Below are 22,265 nucleotides of genomic sequence, written 5' to 3' on the forward strand. Positions count from 1 at the left end.
CGATGCCTCGATCATTTTAAAATTGATGTATTACTTTTTAAACAGAAACTAGCAAAATTCCCTATGCAAACAACCTGTTGACAACATTGCAAAACAATCCCTTTGTTAGAACTACTCTATTATTTACGACAAAGTAATAGGGCGGAGCTCCAGGACAAACCAAATTACCGCATTAATCTCTTATTATTACATGCAGTATACAGTAATCCTTCGATTATTGCAAATTCACTACTTTCCGATTTTTTCCCCCGCTATTTATTATTATTATTTTTTTTTTAGTTCATAAAAATGTGAAAATCCACGCTGAAACTCGTAAGCAGAAGCCACTCTTGCTATTAGGACTCAGCACTGAAGGGAAAAACAAACAAACAAAATTAGTTATAATAGGGGTGACCCTACTTGCGATTTTTTGATGATCGCGGCCATGTTGATCTTCATTAACTGCGATATTCGAGGGATTACTGTACATCTTTTCATTTTGTTATTTTGAGCTACTGAGCGGGAAATATTTATTTCATGGATGAGACAATATTGAGGGTGCAGACGGTCCGCCGGTGTTTGCATGTCGTGTGGCCTTGGTTGTGTGACATCATCATCCCGCGACACCATTTTGTTTCTGAATTTTGTGACTTGTTTGGCTTTCAGAGTTGAAAGATAGCAGAATGTGTGAAACCCAGCTTGTGTTTTGCTTCCCATTTCACTCGCACCCCTTTTTGGTTGTTGTTTTTGTCACGTTTTGAACACAATTGCAGCATGGGAGAATTGAATAATCAATGTTTTTTTTTAAATGTTGAGAAAAATAATTTCAAATTTAATAGAGAAATTTAATCACCTTTTGATTTTATTGAAGTATATTTCATTCATTTTTAGAAAATGTTTTTGCTTTGTTTAGGTCACATTATGAATGGTATTTTTAACCGATTTTCTAAAAATGTCTCCATAATAATCGCATAAAGATACAGCTGCAAACGTTCATCAAAATGAATTGGACATTTATCACCAATGAGTTAAATAGTGCTACTTTTTAAAAAATAAATGACTAATTAATTGCTAATATTTTCTAGCCAAAAAAAAAAAAACATTTGCAACAACTTTCTTGCAATCCTTGCGATTAAAATTAATTTCAATTGCCCAGCCCTAATTCATTCATGAATATAAAAAAATACACAAATTATTAATTTAAACAAAATATAATTGTAATTGCTAATATTTAGTTTTTTTTCTTTTCAAAATAGTCATTTTCCCTTTAAGAGTTAAAGGTCAACTATTAAATAAAAAAATACTATTTTTTTTTTTTTTTTTTTTTTTTAAACAAGTTCACCCGCGTATTTAATGGTCAACAAAACATCCTTGGTTGATTTTAGTCTGGGTTGTGCGGCGGCCATTTTCCAACGCTGACATCTTTCCGTCTCCTTTTCCCAGATTAAAGTGGTGAACGCGTTCCGGAGCTCGTTGTACGAAGGTCTTCAGAGTCCCGAGTCGCGCAACTCCATCCACAACTTCATGGCCCACCCCGAGTTTGTCCCGCTCTCCGAGGAGGAAGCTCGCAACCGCGCCATCCGGGAATCGGGAGACGAGATCCAGACTCTCCCGGGAACGTCCTCGCCGGGAGACACCGCCGCGTCCCACGCTTAAGCTTCCTCTTCGTCGCCATCGCCACCGTATAGTGCTTTTTTTTTCTCCCCCTTCCTCTCTCTCTCCTCACTCGAACACCCCGGAAATCTGCCGCCAGCAACTTTAGCGGTGAATGTTAGCATTTCAGTGCCGTTGACTGACTGTCAATGGCGTTTGAATGAGTTAACATTAGCGGGGTGTTAGCACGTGGCTAAAACAAAAACAAATGAGACCATCTCGACACTAAACGCATGCTGGACCTATACTGTTAGCATCTTGTTATTAGCAGTTTGTGGCTAACAACAACGATGTCCAATCCTTTGTGCGGTCCTCATTTCTGTAGTTTTTCAGTCCCAGAAAAATTTCAATGTAGACTTGTAGATTATATTTTGTTAGCCATGTGCTAACTCTACAAATGCCATCCTAATATTCCATTTTTAATTTTAGTTGTTAGCGTGGGGCTAACATGTCAAACAATCATGACTGTCTTTTATATTTTTTGCAATGTGGGAATCGGTCTGGAACGTTAGCGGGTGGTTATCTTGTAGCTAACGGCGAGCCAATTCCACGTTGTTTTGTTTCTTTGCAAGTTGCTAGCAAGCTACAGGCTAACAACGTCAAATCCGACTCTCGCCCTCATGACTGTTGTTTTTGGGTGCCAGCAAAAAATTCCATCAAAATAGCTTGCTTGCACTACGTAGGTTTTTAATGTCAGCAGCTTGTAAGCACATGGATAAAAATAGTTAGCCTCTCGCTAACCAATCAAATAATTACTACTGACATTTTTTGTATACACGAAACTGACTCATTTGCCGCTCTTTAATGTTAGCGGGTTGTTAGTATGTGGGAAAAACTCAAGCAAATTCCTCATGGTTTATCCAGGTTTTTTTGTGGCTAAAACATGTCTTGTTAGAATGGCGTACATAACCACAACAACAACAAACTTCCTACCACTTTTTTTTTACCAGCGGAAATTGTTTCAACATTAGCTAAGTGTTAGCATGTGCGAAAAACAACAATTCAATCAATCATTTCTGGACACTTTCTTTTTAACAGCGTTTCCTTATTAGCAGCTTTTGAGCATTAGCACGTTAGCAGCATGCGGCTAAAAACACTAAGCCAACAATCACATTGGCGGCCCATTTTGTTCATTTTTTTGTTTCCTCGCCGCAAAAATTCCAAGTAAACCGCTTTATAGCGTTAGCGTGTTGTTAGCATGTGGCTAAAAACAACAATAACAAAAACTCAAAGCACCCCATTCCCACTGGTTTGTTTTTGTTGTTGTTTTTTTCGCGCAAATGACTCGTGACCAGCGTTAGCGTGTTGTTCTCAGCATGTGGCAACCAAAAAATTAGAAAAGTGACAAGAAAAAAACACTGTACTTAATGATTTGAAAAAAATGTGCGGTGATCGTGTACTTGCGCTTCCGCTAAATGCTAACGATTACTTGTCCTGTTTTTGTTGGGGATTTTTCTTAGACAAAAAAAGGATTTTTTTTAGTTCATCTTCTCGTAAATGTTTGTTGTCTCACACTACTACTACAGTCCTTTAAGAAAACCCCTTTTCGTGTTAGCGTCTTTTTTTTTTTCTTCGATCTTTGCATGTTGAAAGACGGAATGTTTACGCTAACGTTTGGGTGATTTGATGGGAAAATGGGGGAGGGGGGTAACGCATGTTTTTTTGGTTATCCAATGTTGCGTCGCATGCTCACTTTAGAATGACTATCTAGAATTATGGGGCGCTCACTTCCTGTCTCTGTTGCCGGGTATGTGCTGTGGTAGTCAGTATAGACAAAAAAACTGAATTGGACCGCGATAGGCGACCCGAAATGACCGTTCATTAGCCCCTCCCCTCCCAGTCAAATGGAGTGGGACGTCTATCAAAAAGTTTTTAATCCATCGGCAGGAAGTGGCCGCTCCCCGTCGGCCATTTTGCATACGTCTTTATTTTTCGACAAACTTAAAAGAGAAGGACTTACCTTGTGTAGGCTTTGTTTTTTGTTTTTTAAATGTAATGCAGAGCCATATTCACTGGAGCCAGGTGTTTTTTTTTTCTTCCTTTTTTTGGACTGTCAGCCCATAATGAGCAAAAGAAAAAAAAACTGTCGTCACTGCCGCCAGCGTCTCCAAGGACCTGTCCGATGTTTACATGAAGAGATCTCCGCTCATTCCCCGCCAGTTTTGCCCGCACTTCCTGCGTTCCGGCGATAGGGGGCGTGTCTCTTTGCATGCCTTTTCATAGCCATGTGTTGCTCATTTTTTTTACGACTTTTGTGTATTTTTATATTCACGACTTTCTAATATTTTGGAGTATACGAGAATCGTCGGCAACTCCGCCCGTATCTGTTTGCCCCGCCCCTTCCCCCCAAATTGCGCTCTCTTTGACGCCGATGCCACGTCCCCAAGTGACTTGTTAATTCCCGCTTGGACAAAATGCCGACATTCCGACGAGCCGCCGGCCCGTCTCGGGCGCCGACGGGGAGAGCCCTTTTTCTCTTTTTTGTCACCGTGCCATCAGCGTGGACGTGAAAGCATCCAGTGTCCGTCGCCGCGGCAACCGCATCTCAAGGATTCACCGTGACGAGGTCACCGTCGGGTTTCCCCCATGTCGCAAAGGCCACGACAGCCAGGAATTCTCCAGATGTCCCCATGGCAACAGAAAGACCAAACAGCATCGTCGAGGAACCGGGAACATCGCCACGGCAACAGCATCCCCGCAAACGTTGACAGTACTGCCGCCGGCATTTTCACAAACTTTGCCACGGCGATGAAAGTGAAAATGGAATCACCGTGGCAACCGCATCATCTTGCCAACCCGATCTCGACGAGAGCATCCCCACGGTGACCGCATCTTTGAGTCTCCACGACATCCTAAACATCGTCATGGCGACAGCATCTTATTGCTGTTAATACATCATTCCCATGGCAACAGCACCACCACCCACTTTGAGACGAGGGCGTTTTGGACTGATCACCGTGACATGATCTCAACCATCTTCCAATATCATCACGTTACGGCCAAGTCAACGAGAGCGTCGCCATGGCAACCCTGCTCCTCCGCTTATCATCTGGAGAAACTACAAACTTTGACCACAGCAATGAAACCGAACGTTGCTACATCGCCGCGGCGACGGGGGCGTCTCCGCATCACCGTGGCAACCGGATCTCGCCGACGCGAGGGCAATTTTCCCGCCACGACGATGGCATCCAAACATCACCGTGACAACAGACGTCATCGTCGAGGCAACGAGAGCATCCTCAAACACACGACCACAGCATCTCCATAAACTTCATCACCGTGGCGACAGCATCCGCGCCAACTTTAAGACAAACTTTGCCCCGGAGATGAAAAGTGAAACGGTGTCACCGTGGCAACCAGTCACCAAGGCGAGATGAGCCGCGTGGATTTCCCAAACGTCATCGCCGTGCCAATGAAAAACTCGGCGAGCCCCGCCCCCTCGACACCTAACCAGAGCATCTGACTTAACTCCAGAGAGCGTCGGCAAATGTCGCCACGGCAACGCAAGCATCTTTCCGCAACATGGCCGCCACCATTGCATTTTTCCACTCTCGAGACTGCCACAAAAGCCACGGCTCACCCGCGGCGGGCCGGCCAGCCCTTTAAGACCCGCATGGACTCGTATGTTTGTTTTTTTAGTGGGGGGGAGGGGGACCCCAACAACAGCGCCCCCTGCACGAGACATCGTGTAAATAATCAGTAGTAATCATCACCGCCCGGCGTAGCTTTAAAAGAAGAAAAACATCCTGCCAAAAAGTCCGGAAAGCTTTTTTTTTTTTGGTCCCGCCCACTCATCGTGTTGGACTTGCTTGCCTAAAAAAAAAAAAAATTAAAAAAAATATCCGGATGTGACTGTCCAATTCCACGAACGCGACTGTTTCCTCAAAATCCCGGACAGAAGAGAAACTTGCCTTTCTGGAGGAAAAAAAAAAATACAAACTTTTCTATGTCACATCAATATATTTATATCTAGTATGTGTGTCTATACTTCTATACATATATATATTAGATGTAAATATAGAGATGGCAAAAATGACTTGTTTTCCGTGCTAACAATGCTAATAATGATGATCTAATTAGGTACGTGATGGTTGGTGTTCTTTTTTTTATCTGCGGCATAATCATCTGTGTGGCATGCATGATAGTATATAATATTACCTATCCACAATTTTTGCGTGGTTTGAAAAAGCAATATGTCCGACCCGGTGCGATGATGGGTCGCCTCGTTTCACGACTTCCCGCCCACCCCCCAAAAAAAATCAAAAAAAAAAAAAGAGCAAGTGCATTTGGATCAAACTAAGTGTTTGTTTGTTCAATGTCGTGTGTTTTGCATGTACGGAATGGTACATTTCAAATTGTTTATTTTTTTTTTCCTCCCCTCATCCGAGCGGACAAACGCCGACATTCCAGTCCGTCCATTCCGCGCGATTGGAGGACCGCCGTTTGACGCTCCGCCAATCGCGCAAAGCGATCGACGCCAGTATCGGATAAATTTAGAAGAAAAAAGAAAACTTGGACCGAGCATTAGTTTGTTTTTAATCTCGTGAGATTAATCGCGATTAATCACATTTGTTTTTTTCGTAAGGAAGTCAAAAAGGGGTCATTTAGCATGCTGGTGTATTTTAAACGTACTGCCATGTTGATGAAAAACTCATTCAAAGTAGACGTCCAATCCAGTGGAACTTGGATAGTTGGCAGCGAATCATCACGTTGAAAATGACTTCATTTTATAATGACAACTTTGATTTGGGCATTTTGTGATTATTAATCATAATTTGGTCATTAAATGAACTATTTATTCAAATCCTCAATTAAATTGACAAAAATCTTAATTCTTTAGAAACAAGAAATAATTTGGACACCGTTTTAGACCAGCTCCACCCAAAATAATCAGTTTTCATAATTCAATTTGGATGGGCCAAAATTTGTTAGCAATTAACTTGTATTTTTTATTTTATTTAATTTGCTAATCACATTCTTCTGGAAAAAAAATGCTCAATGCTTACCTTGAAAATGGTCACTTGTTAAAATATTTGCAAGCATTGTCTCATCGTCGTTGGCGTGTGTCGCGACCTTTTGCACCTTTCCCGGACATTCCGATTGGTCTATTTCCCCACCTTCTCCGCCCCCAATTTTCTCAAATTTGCAAAACTTGGCCCGAGTCGACTTTTCCGCCTAAACCCGAAACGGCCCCTTTGCGTCCATCCGAAGAACCGTCTTAATTGGTCGTCCGCCGCTTTGCGTCGCCGTCCCGTGTGCGCATTTCATCACTTCCTGTCTGCCTTTTGTCCACTTCCTGTTTGCTTTCAACTATGCAACACGACCACGCCCCACCCTTTTCCCCGCCCCCTGGTTTCCGCTCTTTGGCTAACTACCACAACACTTTACCCTCGGATGAGTCTCCATTTTGGTTGGCCGTGTTGAATGCCTTGCTCTCTCTCTTTCTCGCTTTCTCTCTCTCTCGCTCGCTTTGTCGCTCGCTCTTTTTCATCTCCGATGTTGTCACGTTGTTTGAACAAAAAGAAGAGAATCAAGCCACTGACTTGTCTCATCCACGTCCATGTATTATATATAAATATCTATAAATATATATACAAATCTATATACAGAAAATAAAGCCATGGGAATTTGAAATACTAGCGTCAACGTTTTGGTCTTTCTTGGCAATTGCCTAGCCGATAGCAATTTATTGCCGTTTTTTTTCTTTCCAAAATGGCCTCAGGCTGGCCGCCATGTTGGTAGGGGCAACTTACCCATTGGCATTAAAATCATTCTCAACCGATTTTCAAAAGATGATATTTTTCAACATCAAAGTTTCTGCTACTTACTAATGGTGTCCAATCAGGGCAGTCGGCGTCCAATTGGGCCAGTAGGCGTCCAATCCTCCCACTTTTAACGAATCGGATGTCTACTCGTGACGAACTTGCTTCAATCGATGACAGAAGTATGATTGCATCTCTCCTTCCAGATTAGCCTCAGGCTGGCGGCCATTTTGGTAGAGGCAAACGTCCCCATTGTTGACAACGCATTGGCATTGAAATCATTCTTTTTAAAGATTTTATCTTTCAACAAAGTCTTTTTTTTCTCTCAGGCAAATTTGGATGGAAAAGCCGAAAGCGCAAATCCCCGAGGTGACGAATGCATGGAAAGGATCAACAGACGATACGCTGCGTAATCGGACGCGGGGGGGAAATCGAACCCGCCATCTTCTTAAACGCCTCCGCACCACGGCGGCATTCCTGGGGGGAGGGCAACCGTCGTCACGGCGCGGGGCCTCGTTAGCCGGCGGCGTCTCCGGGCCGCAAATACGCCGGGCGGTCTCGCTTCCGGGAATTGGTCACGTCCCACGCGCAATGCTTCGCCGTGGATTGGAGCGCCGTAAACCAATGGTTCTCATTCTCCTTTTCAGACAAAAGGCAATTCCCGCAGGGCGACCGCTCGCTCTATAAAAGGCCCGGAGGTCAAGCGACATGTCGTCATTTTGCCCTTTTTCAGCACAGGAGACCGTCGCACCGTCACGTGAGTACAGCTCTCATACTTTTTATTATTTTGGGGCATGATTTGGATGTTGAACTTTTTTGGATATGTTGAATCATTTCTAGATAGCAATTATTCCTGGTGAAATTTGTTGGAAATTCAGGATTCTGTGCATAAGATATCAAGTTATTTGTCACTTATGGTTGGATTTGTAAGTTAAATCCAAGATTATGATGTAAGACGATGCAAACAAAAACATTTTTAAATGATTTTGATGTCTACACGGTACCCGCATTATTATTTTTTTGTTCTTTTTTTTGTCCTGGAAATAGAAGTGCAAAAAGTGATTTACAAATGAACAATTTTTTTGTTTTTTGTTTTTTTCTGTAATGAGCCTGACAAGTTTAAAAATGGAATTGATAAACCTAATGACAGAATTTAGATTTTTACATTTCATTTTTTTTCCAGGATCAGGAAATTTTGTTTAATTTCATGGTGCTTTTTCTTTACATTTTTATGATTTTCATTTTTTATGATCCATATAGTTCTGTCTTTTAATAATAATACAATAATAAGAAAAATACTCTGTTCACGGCAATTGAATTGAATGGAGTGCTTTTATTGGCATATAACGAGATGTAGTCACATCATTTTTTTATTATTTATGACCTATTTATTTCTAAAATATCTTTTTCTGTGTCTGTATTCTCATCCTCTTGCTACTGTGACAGTGAAATTTCTCGAATATGGGATTGGATTGGATAATTTTATTCATCCCGTATCTGGGAAATTTCATTGGAGTAAAGTTATCTAATCTAATATAATAATAAGTAGTCAACAACATAAATAAATAGGGAAGTGCACAAATAACAACAACAAAAAACAAACAAACAGATAAATAATCAATAAATAAATGATTTCAGATCAGAAGATGCACATGTGTCACCCACACGTCCAGCGGCTGCTGCTCTTGACCTTCTTGGTGGTCTTCCCCGGTGGACTCTGCCAACAACAACAACAACAACAACTAGCAGAAAGGTGACGCTCACTCCCGATCCCAAAGGATCGGACGCCCGTCTAACCGGCGTCTTTTCCGCCGACAGTCGGCGATCGGTGTCCGAGCACCAACTGATGCACGACCGCGGCCACAACGTGCAGAGCCTGAAGCGTCTCATCTGGCTGACCGGCGCCATGGAGGGTCTGCACACGGCCCAGAGCCGCTCGCTGGACGCCGTCCAGGAGCCCCGTCCCGCCGCTCTGGTCCGGGACCTCCTCAATGACTTCTTCCGAGGTTCCTACGTGGAGCGGCTGGACCAGCCCGAGTCCTAACCGCCCCAAAAAATCCATTCAGTAGGTTTTTTTTTTTAACATATTATATCAATTAACTTTATTCCACATCTACATGATTCCATCTTCTAGAGAAGTGGTGTCAAAGGTGCGGCTTGTGGCCCGGAAGTGGCCCACTATAAGTGTTTTTGTGTGTGCATGAGTGTTTATTGCCCACAAAAGATTAACTCGTTGACGACAATAGACGTCCAATCCATTTGAACGGGGACGATCATTGGTTTTGGACGTCTGCTAGTGATAAACTCATTTAAGGGGTTTTCATTTGGTTTTTTTAATCATCACGTGATTGGACGTCTATCACCGTCATCCTGGAATGGGCTATGTCGCAATTATTCCTGGTGAAATTTTGACCATAGTGTTGGAAATTAAAGATTCTGTGCATAAAATGTCAAGTTATTTGTCATTTATGGTTGGATTTGTAAGTTAAATCCAAGATTATGATGTAAGACGATGCATAAAAAACATTTGAAAATGATTTTGATGTCTACACGGTGCCCGCAGTTGCAATTTCACACTTGGACGCCGGTGTCAAATTGGCTTAAACGCTGTAGGCCTCTTCTTTATCCTGCTGACTTATTCTAGGATAAAACACAAGATTGAAAACCGGTGGGGAAAATTTCTCTTTTGACATTATGTATTATACATCAGATTATGTTTTATGCATGACAAAAAAGATCAGAGGAACACTTTGTGGAGCATTGAAGAATGTTGGGATTGTGGGAGATAGAAATAGAAAGTGACAGACCACAAAAGTAGTCAAAAATGTTTTCTTTCATTTCTTATTCAAAGTAAATATATAAATGCAAAACTTCTGTCGACATTTTATCTCTATTATCATGATCGTCAGAGTGCAATGCATATATTAACCAGCAGGTAGCGCCACATTTGCTCTGACTTGCAACATTACTGCTATAGTAGTACTACCAATCGGCCTCAAGGTGTCCCTATTTCTAATCCCAATCTCAACTCTCACGTGATTTATCCGACTACATTTCAGTATCGATACGTTAATACTTTAGCATACTTTGACTCATTTGTAGCTAAACAAAGTCATTTAAATATTAGCAATATACTCAGTAAGATGCTAGATAGTAATGCGAAATATTATATTGAGTATACGTATTTTCCTTAAATTACTATTAGTGGTATTCAAGGTGAAGGATGTGAAGTGGCAACTGCCTTACAGTCCACATTCAGGTAAAAAAAAAGAATTCACAGTTTTATGTCACGCGATATTTCCGACGTCAATTCTCGCGCGGTGTCAGTCACGGTGAAGGCGAGACGGCGCCGGTTGTCGGTAATCTCATTCTCGTCGTTGGCGCACGCCACACGTTCGCCGCCTCGGTTCCGAAACGTCGGGAGAGGGGGAAGCTCCACTGCAGCGACCGCCGCCGAGGGCTCGTGTCTATCGGCGTGAAGAGCTTTCCATCTCCCGTCGGACCTTTCGCTGCTTCGGTTCAGGTTCGTGTGTCCATTCGGCCGCCTTGAGGTAGTAGTTAGCATGCGGAGCTGCTCCGGCGACCACCGGGAGGAGCCTGCTCTCTTATCGGCCTTTACTCGCAAATTTAAGACTGTTGTTAACGTTCGGTGCCTTTTGTTGCATTGAAATGACAACTATATAGCCGCGGAGGAATGCTTATTGAGCGGACACGACAAGTTTTGGCTGCGCGAGCTTCGGAGGTGGTAGCTAGCTTTGCTAATGCTAATGGTTAACAGCTCGACGTAAGCTAGTTTCAGCTGTTTGTTGACAAGCTGCAATTGTTATCTTATGACCTCAAACTTCGACATTGGCAGCTTTTTTTCGCGAAACTTATTTTTAATTAAAGTGTTAAAACTGCCGTTGTTGAGGTCACCGTTTGGGACAATTGGACCTGGTTCCAACTCGTGAACGTTGGCACTAGATCAAAACTGACACTTAAATACTAAGCTCGTTTTTGTCAACTTTCGAAAATTGCCTGATATAAATGAGGCCGTGGTTATGTTTTGAAATAATCAAAATGTTTGTGTTTTTCAAAAAGGCAATCGAAATACTCGCTAGAATCTTGCGGCTAGATGAATGTGAAGAAGTGAAAACATTGTTTGACTTCCTATTCTGACAGTAGCCACCAGGTGGTGCAAAAGCACAATTAACAAACTATTACCCAAAACAGTCGAACGTAGCAGTTATCCTATTTTATCGGCTGATAGTTGCCGATGTTGAAAAAAGTCCACATATTGGTTGACTGTTAGTGTCGAATATTAAGTATAAAATTGAGTTTATACAGGCCGAGGTGCCTGCTTTCGTCTACGATGTCAAATTTTTTGGCGTCTCCCACTCCTAGGTGGTGTTCAACTCGGGACCAGCGGGCCAGCCGGGGCTCCATGAGTGCGACGGGGCAGCAGCACGGGGGGGTCCTACGCTCCCGGCGGGGGCTGGTCCGTGGGGACCGGGAGCCCGCGGCGGGCGCCAGCGTGGAGGCGAGCTGCTGGCTGGCGCCCGGAGCGCTGCGTAGGTTCGTGGAGCTGCCGTCTCCCCCCCTCTCCAGGCATCAGCTCAAAAGGCTGGAGGAACACAGGTACGGCCTCGCCGGGTCGGCTAGCCTTAGCGGGCCGGCTGATTTCCCCCTTTCTCTTCGACGCAGGTACAGCAGCGCCGGCCGCTCGCTGCTGGAGCCTCTGATGCAGCGTTACTGGGAGTGGCTGGTGGCCCGCGTGCCCGCCTGGATCGCGCCCAACCTCATCACCGTCGTGGGCCTGGCCACCAACATCTTCACCACCTTGGTCTTGGTCTACTACTGCCCCACCGCCACCGAGCAGGTCAGAAAACTAACCGGGAGGCGTGCCGCTCTGATTGGTTGCCAGTGACTAGACGCCAAACTATTGGGATTTCCTTTCCCGGTCCAAATAATAATTACCGCTTCATCCGTTAAGATTTTCAGCTAACTATCGTGTAAAAAAAAAAAAAAACATACGAGGCTTTTGGTAGTCAGAAAAACAAAACAAGTGGAAACATGAGTACAGTCGTACCTGTACTTACTAAATTAATTGGTTTGTGAACTTTTAACCTGAATATTTCGTAAGTAGAGCAGTACTTTATATGTAAATTCCGTCATTTGTTCCACGATCCTTCTGCTTCAATAGCGTAGCGATGCTCGCAAGTGGTTTACGGCCAGTCGTATGCCTTGTGATATCCGCCAACCGCCTGCCACTTTCTTCTCTTGTGTTTTTAGATGAATCACGGGGCCCACTTATTCATTTCATTCGCTACAATAATTTTAAATACAGAACACCGTGTCGACAAACGACTGTCAAAAGAGTTATTTTCTGAGAGGCTCCAACCGGAAGTAAACCAGGTCGCAATAGTGTTGCCAGGACAATTTCAAAGTAAAATAACAGATACAGGAAATGCATTTGCACTGAGAGGGATTTCGTAACTTGAAAATTTCGTACCTAGAGGTATTCGTAAGTAGAGGTACGACTTCATTAGTTTCTGGCCTAAACAAACTATGAAAAAAGCGGCTTATAGTCTGGGAAAATATGGTCATTATTATGTCCCTTACCTCTTCAGGCTCCACTGTGGGCGTACCTGATGTGCGCCATCGGGCTTTTTGTCTACCAGTCGCTCGACGCCATCGACGGGAAACAGGCCAGGCGCACTAACAGCAGCTCGCCGCTGGGGGAGCTGTTTGACCACGGCTGTGATTCGCTCTCTACCGGTGAGTCGGGTGGGTTTCTTCTCTGGCACGCGCCATTTCTCAAGCCGACTCGTCCCATCTCCGCTAGTGTTCGTGGTGTTGGGAACGAGCATCGCCGTGCAGCTGGGCACCAACCCCGACTGGATGTTCTTCTGCTGCTTCGCCGGCATGTTCATGTTCTACTGCGCCCACTGGCAGACCTACGTGTCGGGAACGCTGCGATTCGGCATGTGAGTAAGAGATAGACCTAGATTTAGAAATAGTAAGTCGTTCTTCTCAAAAATTTATCAACCACAAAAGTACCGTATTTTCTCTCATATTAGCCACCTCCGCGTATAAGCCGTACCAGGGCCTGGAAAATATTCATTTTTGTGTCAGAAATATATTTGTCTCGCAAAATAAATGTATTTTAATTTAGGCCGCAGATTTTTTTCCCTTGAATTTCATTCATAGACGTCTAAATAAATTTTCTTTAGCGTTTTATCTGTTTATCTGTTCTCCATTTTGAAATTTATGACCGTATCGGCCACATTGTGTAATTTATGCGCATATAAGCCTTACCTTTGATTCAGTAGTCTTTTTTTAAGTGACAAATACGGTGTTTATGCCATTGTTCTCTGGAGATATGAAAATGTACAACTTTTTTTTTTCTTACATACCTACGTTTTATCATTTAGCATCGACGTGACCGAAGTTCAGCTTTTCATCATTAGCATGTACCTGCTAGCCGCCGTGGGAGGCTCCGCCTTCTGGCAGTCGCTGGTAACGCGTAACCTCCAAAAATGAGCCGTTGATCCCTAAAAAGTGAAATAAAAATGACACATTTTCCTTGTCGCCCTCCAGATTCCTATCGTGAACATCCAGGTGAAGATGATACCTGCCGTTTTCACCTTTCTAGGAGCCATTTTCTCTTGCACCAACTACTTCAGGGTTATTTTCACCGGGGGTGTCGGGAAAAACGGCTCCACCATAGCGGTAAGTCCCAAGTAGCCATACTAGGAACAGGAGTCAGCCATTTTGATTTCAAGTAGGACTGTGTGGTCCGTGCATGATTGGAACTTTTCGAGGTCCGTTGAGTTTTGGGGAAATTCAGCACAGATTCTGTACTTTGTCGCCAGGGAACCAGCGTGCTGTCTCCCGTGCTGCACATCGGCTCGGTCATCGTCCTGGCCGTGATGATTTACAAGAAGTCTGCCGTCCAGCTCTTCGAGAAACACCCGTGTCTTTACATCCTGGCCTTTGGCTTCGTCTCCGCTAAAATCACCAATAAACTAGTCGTAAGTCCTATTTTTTATTTTAATTATTATTTTTTTTATTCTTTATCTCGGGCACCACTCGCCAATTGAAATATTTGCCATGTCGTTGCCTTTCTCAGGTGGCGCACATGACCAAAAGCGAGATGCACCTGCACGACTTGGCCTTCCTGGGACCGGGGCTCCTCTTCCTCAATCAGTATTTCAATAGTTTTATTGACGAGTACCTGGTGCTGTGGATCGCCTTGGTGAGTCTTCAATTCTTGCTGTAACTATTTAAAATAGTTACAATTCGTCAATGGAGATGATTTCACTGGACACTAGAGAACAGTGTCTACAATTTCAAAGTTAAATAATACAAACATGAAATGGGGGGCAAGTCACCATTGGAGATCATTTCACTAGCCACTAGAGGACAGTGTCTACTTTCGAGAGTTTAATAGTACGTACATAAAATTAAGTCTCCATTGGAGATGACTTCACTGGGTACTAGAGGGCAGTGTCTACCTTCGAGAGTTAAATAATAGCACGTAGAATGAAGTCACCGTTGGAGATGGCCACTAGAGGGTAGTGACTAGCTGTGGTGTTTGAATAAGAGTACAGTGAGGGTTCTAAAAGTCCAAATAATATGAAATAGACGCTATCAAAACATTGTCCCTACATGGCGGTTATTCACCTATTGCGGCAGGTCTAGGAAGCTATCAAGCTCGCTAACGCAGTGCTAATGTTCGCAGGCGCTGTCGTTGTTGGACTTGGTGCGTTACTGCGTGAGCGTCTGCAACCAGATTGCCAGCCACCTTCACATCTTTGTCTTCAAGATCAAGCCTTGCTCACTGCACTGAGAGCAAACTGGCATCCATGCGTCCCTCCGCCCATCCCGCCGCCGCCCGCCCGTCCGTCCATGTCGTCAGCCGAGCCCAGCCCCCGTCAGGACCGGTCATGTGATCATAGGGGAGCGTTACTTCCTGTCAGTGTTTCTTTCAAGACTTCAGGTGCTACCATAACACACACACACACACACACACACACACACAGAAATGGAAAAGAAAATCGAAAAAAAAAAGTGTTGAACAACGCGTTACTCTTCATAACCACCGATATTTTTTGTGACTTTTTTTGCTACTGTAAATAGTTGGCTTTTTATCGGCTCGCATTCTCATTTTCGCGACGGTTTCTAATTCTAAAAAAAAATGTCTAATGTTGCAACGACCACTTATTAGGTGTACATTTGGGGGCTTCGAGCGGGTTCTTTAATTTATTGTCAACATGTGTGTACGAAGGTTTTTCTTTTTGTGCCAAAATGAAATAAATAGAAGGCCTATTCAGTAGATCTGTCTACGTAGGAATGAATGTAAGTGTAAACATTATCGCTTGATCCATTTGGCAGCATTCCTGGCTTCATTTGATTCAATGCAAGGCTATATTCATATTTTATGGACTGACATGAATAAAATAATGTCGTGAAAAATACATCCGCTAACAAATTAAGAAATTCAATACAAATGCTATGATATGATGAAAAAAATACAACGTTTTTGTAGACTTTCGGTCACTTCCTGTTCCTTTTGTGGCATTTTCGGGTCATCCAATCACGGGCTGCCGTTTTGGTCTTTTACGAATTTTTTTTGCGTTCATAAGGACTTCTCACAAGAATATTTATTGTTCTTGTTTTTTTCTTGCCCTTTTTTGTTATTAAAAAAATATTACATAAATTAAAAAAATAACATCCTTTTACTTTCTATTTTAGAATAACTTAAAGAATATTGACTGGCCTTTTTTTGCATTTAAATATAGTTTTAATTTTTCATTCTTTATTACAAGTATATTTTAAAAAGGAAAATAAAATAGAGCAATAATATTTAAAAATCATTTTTTAATTGAAAGCTTTTTAACATGAACAATATTTGCCATGAAACAAAATGTGGTCAACAAATTAAAATGGCCACCCTGAGACACGATGACATGTGCTATTCATTTCCAAACATGAAGCAATTTTCCCACCATAGGACCTCGCTTGAATGCGATCCCGCCGTAAAAACCAAAAAAAAAAAACATGTTCGCAATTAATATGGAACATGTCAACAAATCCCTCCTGACCGCTTTTTTTTTTGGTGGTTGTTTTTGTTGTCACAGGAAGTGACCAACATTTTTCCAACACTGTTAAACACACACACGAACACACTCCCCCCTCGCACTATCTGCTTCTCCTCTGCTGTCACACACACACACACATGGAGGGCGGCGTGTGTGTGAATTTTTAAAGCTGTTGTGGAACTTTGCGGGTCAGGGTGGCTTTGCGTTAGCGTTAGCGGCGACGGCAGCGGCGAGCGGGGAGATTCTTCGCCCACCTTCTGGTATGTTACTACTTTACAAATAATGTGCAAAGTTACTAACCTCTAATTTCTCTCCTTCACTTTCATTGACGGCAATAGACATCCAATAGAGGGACGTCTATTGACTCCTATCTGCCAGTAAGATTTGTATCACCATTCACAATTCAATTCGATCCCGATACAAGCAAATACAATTGGACATTAAAGTCTGTTTAAATCCATTTTTTTCTGAAAGCTTGTTCAAGGGTAAACATATTTTATGTTTGAACAAATTGGCTTTATTGTAGGATTTTCATTTTTTTTTAGCTTTACTCCAAAGCTAATTAAATGCAGGATGCTGAATAATTATCCAAAAAAACATGTTAAAGGGTTTGATATGAAACTTGAACTTAGAAACAGCACCCTCGTGTGGCTAGGGGCGGTTAACTAGTGGACGTGAGTGTTAGTGCGCCCACCCATAGTTATTTCCACCAAAAACGTGTAAAGATTGATTTTAAATCGATACGAAAATCGTGCAACGTAATAAAAAAAATTAAACACTTAATTTAAACGGTGTTTGTAGAACTCTGTGTAAATTGTGTTTAGTTAGCTGCAAAGTAAAGACTGCTAACTGGTAGCATAATGTCAAAAAAGTAGTGTCGCGCTAAGCTAATGTACCGTTTAAATTTAAACACTTCATTTAAATGGTGTTTGTAGAACTTTGTGAAAATTGTGTTGACTTAGCTGCTAACTGTTAGCATAACGTCAAAAAAAGCAGTGTCGCACTAAGATAACGTGCTCTTTAAATTTAAACGGTGTTTGTAGAACTTTGTGAAAATTGTCTTTAGTTACTGCTAACCAAAGACTGCTAACTGTTAGCATAACGGCAAAAAAGCAGTGTCATGCTAAGCTAACATAAAGTTTAAATTTAAAAACTTAATTTTAATGATGTTTGTAGAACTTTGTGAAAATTGTCTTACTTAGCTTCTAACTAAAGACTGTTACATAACGTCAAAAAAATCTGTGTCGCCCTAAGCTAGCGTACAGTTTTTAATAACCATCAAAACAATGTTTGCAGGATGCAAAGTGTACATTTGCCTAGTGAAAATTTTCTTTATTTAGCATAACGTCGAGTTTTCAAATCTGTCCCGTACAATATTTTGGTAAACGTCTCTCTCACTGTCGCTAAGGCCCAAACGCTTTTAATGGCATCACAGTAGCAACATGAGCGTCAAGATCCAGCGGGAAAAGGACGTCCCAAGTGGGCGGCAACGGCACCCCCAGCGCGGACACCCTCCGTTGGGCCAGTCGGCCTCCTACCAGCCGGGGGTGAAGCCCCCCCGCTACCAGGCGCAATGGAGCTCCGACTCGGACGCCGACGACGACGATTCTCGGGCCGACTCGGACGGCGTCTACAGGCTGGTGTTAATGGGCGACCGCGGAGTGGGCAAGAGCAGCCTGGCGGCCATCTTGGCGGGCCTCGGCGAGAAAGACGAACAACCGGGAGGTGAGTTAACTCGATAGAAATTTTTTTGAACGTTTGTATCGCTAGTAGATGTTTGTCGCTCAAAAAAATGCAACTTATAGTCCGGAAAATACGGTCATTTTTTTATTTGTATTAGCTATGTCAACTTCAATTAATAAAATGTATGTCATTCTTGGAGCCAGGAAAAGAAATTTGACAAGATTAGTGTTTTTTATGAGCATAACATTGTATAATCTAATTTTTTTTTCAATCACGCAAACAGATTTAATGGCAATCAATTTTTAATGGGCAGAATTTTTTTTAATCTGTTTTATTAGTAATGTGGAAAATTTTACCGTAATATAAAAGTGTAAACTGTATTTTTAACGACATAAAAAAGTGAAATGTACAAATGTTTTTGTTATCTGAAAAACAGCTTTATGCACGTTTTTTTTTTCAAATATCCAAAAAAAGTCTTCAATTAATCAAATTTAAAGTTTTAATTCTAGTTCAAATCAAAGTTGACCAAAATTTCCCAAACACCAACAAATCAAGTTGAAATCCGTTTTGCCAAATGTTAATTCCCAGCAAAACTTGTTTTCCTGTCTCCTCCTTTTTGCTCTTCGCCTTCAAATCTGATCGCCAATTGTTTTTATCAGAGAAGAAACGACTTTGCCGCCACGTCAATGGCGTCGGATCAATCCCGGCGCGTCCGCTTTGACTTTGAACGACCTCATCGACGGACCGTCCGCCGATGGCGAGCGTATCAAACGATCGACTCCACGCTAGCCAGGCTCACCCTTTTTTTCCCCCTCCTGCCTTTTTCAGAAGAGACGTACGAACGGACGCTCGCCGTGGACGGCGAGGAAGCCGCGTTGGTGGTGACGGACACGTGGACGGACCAACAAACGGTGAGAGACCATTTGTCGGAAGGATGGAAACGGACTTTGGCGCGGATGACTTTTTTTTTCTTTTTTTCCTCAGGATGGCGAAGCGTGTCCGACGCCGGGCGACGCGTACGTCATCGTGTACGCGGTGAGCGATCGGCGCAGCTTCGACGCGGCCGCCGAGCTCGGCGACGCCCTGAGGCGGCGACGGCAGTCCGACGACATTCCGGTCATCCTGGTGGGCAACAAGAGCGACCTGGTGCGTTCCAGAGAGGTCGGCGTGGAAGGTATGTATGTATCAAAGGCATTCTTTAATTTTTTTAAATAAATTATATGATATATCGCGTTTCGCAATTCTCATATCCATTCAAAATCCATCTAAATTTATCTTTACACGTGAAATGAACAATAGCTAACTGCACTTCCACTCCCGTCCACTAGTAAACAGCAACAAGCCGCCCTGAAATAACTGCACAATAGTGTGTGCTGAGGTGGCAAATCGCGCTTGGACGCAGGAGGGCGCTGTTTCTCATCTCAAATTCCATATCCATTTTACTCCCCAAACAAACAAAATAGGATTCTTCCTTTGAATGTACAGTGGTACCTCGAGATACGAGCTTAATCCGTTCCGGGACTGAGCTCGTATGACAAGTTACTCGTAACTCGAGGTAAAGTTTCCCATTGAAATGAATGGGAAACAATTTAATTCGTTCCAACTCTCTGAAAAAAACACCAGAAACAGGATATTGGATTGAAAAAAAATGTTTTATTTCTTATAATTCGCCATATATTGACAAAGTAATAAATAACGAGTGGTTTAATAGAAATAAAGTGTTTAATCTAACTAAAATTGGCCGGATTTCGCCGAGGGGAGAGGGGCTTTGTTTTTTTTTTTCCTCCACACAAGGCACTCGTAAACAGAACAAACACTCCACCCTCACGTTCGCTATCGATGGGCTGTTTGCTGTCGTACTATTCCCTTCAAAATATTCCGAAAATGATGCACACAAATGTCCTCACAATCGGAGAACGCACGACCACTTGCCAACGAGCAGCAAGCAGTCTTATCAGCGATCGCCCCGCTGCTCATCTTCTTCTTCTTCTTTTTCACCTCAGGCGCCTGAGGATTACCCTCAGCAGCGCTAGGGCTGCCACTGGAACACGGATAAGTTCATCCAGGGAGTTGCCCAAGCCGCGATGGTAGCGTTCGGTCATTAAGGCCGGACAGCGGAGCCATAAGTGTTCAGACGACTCTGTTTCCTCGTCGCACAGGCGGCAGCGATCCGAGTCGGATTTCTCATGGGAGCTACAGGGGCGCTGGCTAGCGGCTCCTTTTAGCTTGTAGCATCTGTGTTCGCGTCCCATCGAACGGCGCCTACGATAGAGTTGCTACCGGGGATACTTTTGCGAGCACGAGTATACTTCATTACCCAGAAAGCCCTCTTTTCACCGCGCATGCGCGTTGTGCGTTTCCTGGTCTGAATAGCTCATCCGGTGCTCGTAAATATTGTTATACACGAAAGATATGCCAAAAAAAATGCCATGGCCACCTGGCTTGGTCGCATCACGAAACTTTGACCGCATCACGGGCGAATTATTCGATCGAAATTTCCCCCGTAAGACGAGCATTCCGTATGACGAACGGTCGTATGACGAGGTACCACTGTATTCATTATCCGTAAAGCTTATACTCAAACGCGGGGCACTGAATTAATGTTTAAAAATAACCGTTTTGACTGCTATAAAACCTTTTTTTTCTTGTGTAGACTCCTCTATGGGAGGTGAAAATGATACGCCGAAGGCCATATGTTGTTCAACCATAGTACTGATGTTTCAATAATGAATGGATATAAATGTACTTTTATTTTCCCCAATTTACCCACAAATTTTGAAATTCTTTATTTTTTACTATATTTATCAATTTCATTTGCAAAATAAATGTTTTAAAATTCTACTCAGTTTCATATTTCTCCAAATGCATATTTTTTTATAGTCATTAGCGGCAACGGAAGTCCACCCCAGTTGTACTCTTGCCAGCCCTCCGGGACAAACGAATTGGACGCCGTCAACGGCAGCGAAGGCGTTATTTTTAATGTTTTCCTTTTTTCTCCCAGAGGGCCGAGCGTGCGCGGCGGCCTTGGACTGCAAGTTCATCGAGACGTCGGCGGCCCTGCAGCACAACGTGAGCCAGCTGTTGGAAGGCGCGGTGCGGCAGATCCGCCGAGGCCGCCGCCCGCCCTCGTCCCTCCTGCGCCCGGAGAGCCTGGCCCAGAAGGCTCGGCGTTTCCTGGACCGCCTGGTGGCGCGCCACCGCCGTCACCCCCGCTTGGCCGTCAAAGTCCGATCCAAGAGCTGCCACGACCTGGGGGTCCTCTGAGGGGGGACGGACCTTCCAAGCGAACAAAATGGACGTTCAAAAAGAGAGCGAATTTTCAACCTCTTTAAAAACAGGTTAGGTTTTCAAGTATAAGATTTCAAACAGGGACAAGGCCTTCAAACTTGGGTTAAGCTGTTAGAAATGAGCTCGTTTTTTTTTGTGGCTAGCATGGCCGACAGCGCTCCGGCAGTTGTATTCATTTACTGGAGAAAAAAAGAAGAAGAAAAAGTCACCCTTTTGTACTTTGTTTCACCCTGGCGCACACTCTTTCCACACACTCCAATATACACAAAAGTAGATGGATGACGGGTGTCCAACGTTGATTTGTAATGGAAAGAATGCAGTACCGACTGGAGCCGACCCGGATGACACGCAAACGCCCACTTGGGCCGAGCCGCGTGTAAACATCCTCCGCCGGTTGTGCTAAATTAACCCTTTCTCCCCGACAAGCCATTTTGATTGGAGGGCTGCCAAACAAACCCCTAACATTACATTAAAATAGTATAAATATCTATAAATTGCATACTTCAAACTAAAGAGAAACAGAACGAGTCGTCATCATTCGCTATATAGCTCCCTCTGGTGGCCCTTTGAAGTGGGACGACTGGCATCGAGCATCACGATCGCTTCCAGTCGTCCCAGCCAAAATGGATTTGACAGCACTAAAACATGATCTACCGTTTGGCTCCATCTGCTGGCAGCTCACAGGTACTTCTATAAACCGCATTGCTACACGTTAAAACATTTTTCACAATGTTGAATAATCCTGATGTTTTTATTTGTGCCTTTAGGACGGTAAATTCCTTCCCTCCGTCACCTTGTTGATGCAAATTTCACAATA

At 43.3% G+C, this 22,265-nt stretch overlaps 4 protein-coding genes across 13 annotated transcripts in view; all 4 read left to right on the forward strand.

Annotated features, from left to right (window-relative positions):
* The window catches only part of LOC144076357 (plasma membrane calcium-transporting ATPase 1-like), a 52,487-nt gene extending 46,772 nt beyond the window's left edge, over positions 1-5,715 (forward strand). For 4 of the 7 annotated variants that reach the window (XM_077604138.1, XM_077604137.1, XM_077604135.1 and 1 more), the window contains one exon: positions 1,423-1,572. In XM_077604138.1, coding sequence (XP_077460264.1) covers positions 1,423-1,427 — 5 coding nt within the window. In that variant the 3' untranslated portion in view covers positions 1,428-1,572. Of the gene's footprint in view, positions 1-1,422 lie in introns of all 7 variants that reach the window. The other 3 variants (XM_077604142.1, XM_077604139.1, XM_077604141.1) reach the window with 1 other exon arrangement.
* Positions 5,459-10,160, forward strand: pth4 (parathyroid hormone 4). Its single transcript, XM_077604143.1, has 4 exons — positions 5,459-5,604; positions 7,724-8,151; positions 9,033-9,147; positions 9,213-10,160. Exons 2-4 carry the CDS (start codon positions 8,103-8,105, stop codon positions 9,436-9,438), a joined length of 390 nt encoding a protein of 129 aa, XP_077460269.1. The 5' UTR covers positions 5,459-5,604; positions 7,724-8,102; the 3' UTR covers positions 9,439-10,160.
* Positions 10,161-10,480: 320 nt separating this feature from the next.
* On the forward strand, positions 10,481-15,711 carry cept1b (choline/ethanolamine phosphotransferase 1b). The gene is made up of 10 exons (XM_077602744.1): positions 10,481-10,917; positions 11,778-12,011; positions 12,078-12,252; positions 13,004-13,151; positions 13,219-13,360; positions 13,808-13,892; positions 13,974-14,105; positions 14,249-14,407; positions 14,506-14,631; positions 15,118-15,711. The coding sequence occupies exons 2-10, from the start codon at positions 11,818-11,820 to the stop codon at positions 15,223-15,225; spliced, it is 1,269 nt and encodes a 422-aa protein (XP_077458870.1). The 5' UTR covers positions 10,481-10,917; positions 11,778-11,817; the 3' UTR covers positions 15,226-15,711.
* A 370-nt stretch (positions 15,712-16,081) lies between these two features.
* Positions 16,082-22,250, forward strand: LOC144075571 (GTP-binding protein REM 1-like). 4 transcript variants are annotated; one of them, XM_077602749.1, is made up of 6 exons: positions 16,082-16,737; positions 16,816-16,854; positions 17,886-18,202; positions 18,989-19,071; positions 19,145-19,334; positions 21,162-22,250. In XM_077602749.1, exons 3-6 carry the CDS (start codon positions 17,920-17,922, stop codon positions 21,422-21,424), a joined length of 819 nt encoding a protein of 272 aa, XP_077458875.1. In that variant the 5' UTR covers positions 16,082-16,737; positions 16,816-16,854; positions 17,886-17,919; the 3' UTR covers positions 21,425-22,250. The 4 variants fall into 4 exon arrangements, with proteins under 4 accessions (XP_077458875.1, XP_077458874.1, XP_077458873.1 ...); XM_077602748.1 differs by having other exon boundaries at positions 16,082-16,854; XM_077602747.1 differs by lacking the exon at positions 16,816-16,854.
* The last annotated feature ends 15 nt before the right edge of the window (positions 22,251-22,265 follow it).

This window comes from Stigmatopora argus, chromosome 6 (genome assembly GCF_051989625.1).
Source record: "Stigmatopora argus isolate UIUO_Sarg chromosome 6, RoL_Sarg_1.0, whole genome shotgun sequence".
Classification (NCBI taxonomy): domain Eukaryota; kingdom Metazoa; phylum Chordata; class Actinopteri; order Syngnathiformes; family Syngnathidae; genus Stigmatopora; species Stigmatopora argus.

Coding starts and splice junctions, on each gene's coding strand:
- pth4 (XM_077604143.1), top strand. CDS start 8,103: ATGTCGTCATTTTGCCCTTTTTCAGCACAGGAGACCGTCGCACCGTCA. Junction 8,152..9,032: donor GGAGACCGTCGCACCGTCAC/GTGAGTACAGCT, acceptor AAATGATTTCAG/ATCAGAAGATGCACATGTGT. Junction 9,148..9,212: donor CAACAACAACTAGCAGAAAG/GTGACGCTCACT, acceptor TTCCGCCGACAG/TCGGCGATCGGTGTCCGAGC.
- cept1b (XM_077602744.1), top strand. CDS start 11,818: ATGAGTGCGACGGGGCAGCAGCACGGGGGGGTCCTACGCTCCCGGCGG. Junction 14,106..14,248: donor AAAACGGCTCCACCATAGCG/GTAAGTCCCAAG, acceptor CTTTGTCGCCAG/GGAACCAGCGTGCTGTCTCC. Junction 14,408..14,505: donor AAATCACCAATAAACTAGTC/GTAAGTCCTATT, acceptor TGCCTTTCTCAG/GTGGCGCACATGACCAAAAG.
- LOC144075571 (XM_077602748.1), top strand. CDS start 17,920: ATGAGCGTCAAGATCCAGCGGGAAAAGGACGTCCCAAGTGGGCGGCAA. Junction 18,203..18,988: donor GAAAGACGAACAACCGGGAG/GTGAGTTAACTC, acceptor TGCCTTTTTCAG/AAGAGACGTACGAACGGACG. Junction 19,335..21,161: donor CAGAGAGGTCGGCGTGGAAG/GTATGTATGTAT, acceptor TTTTTCTCCCAG/AGGGCCGAGCGTGCGCGGCG.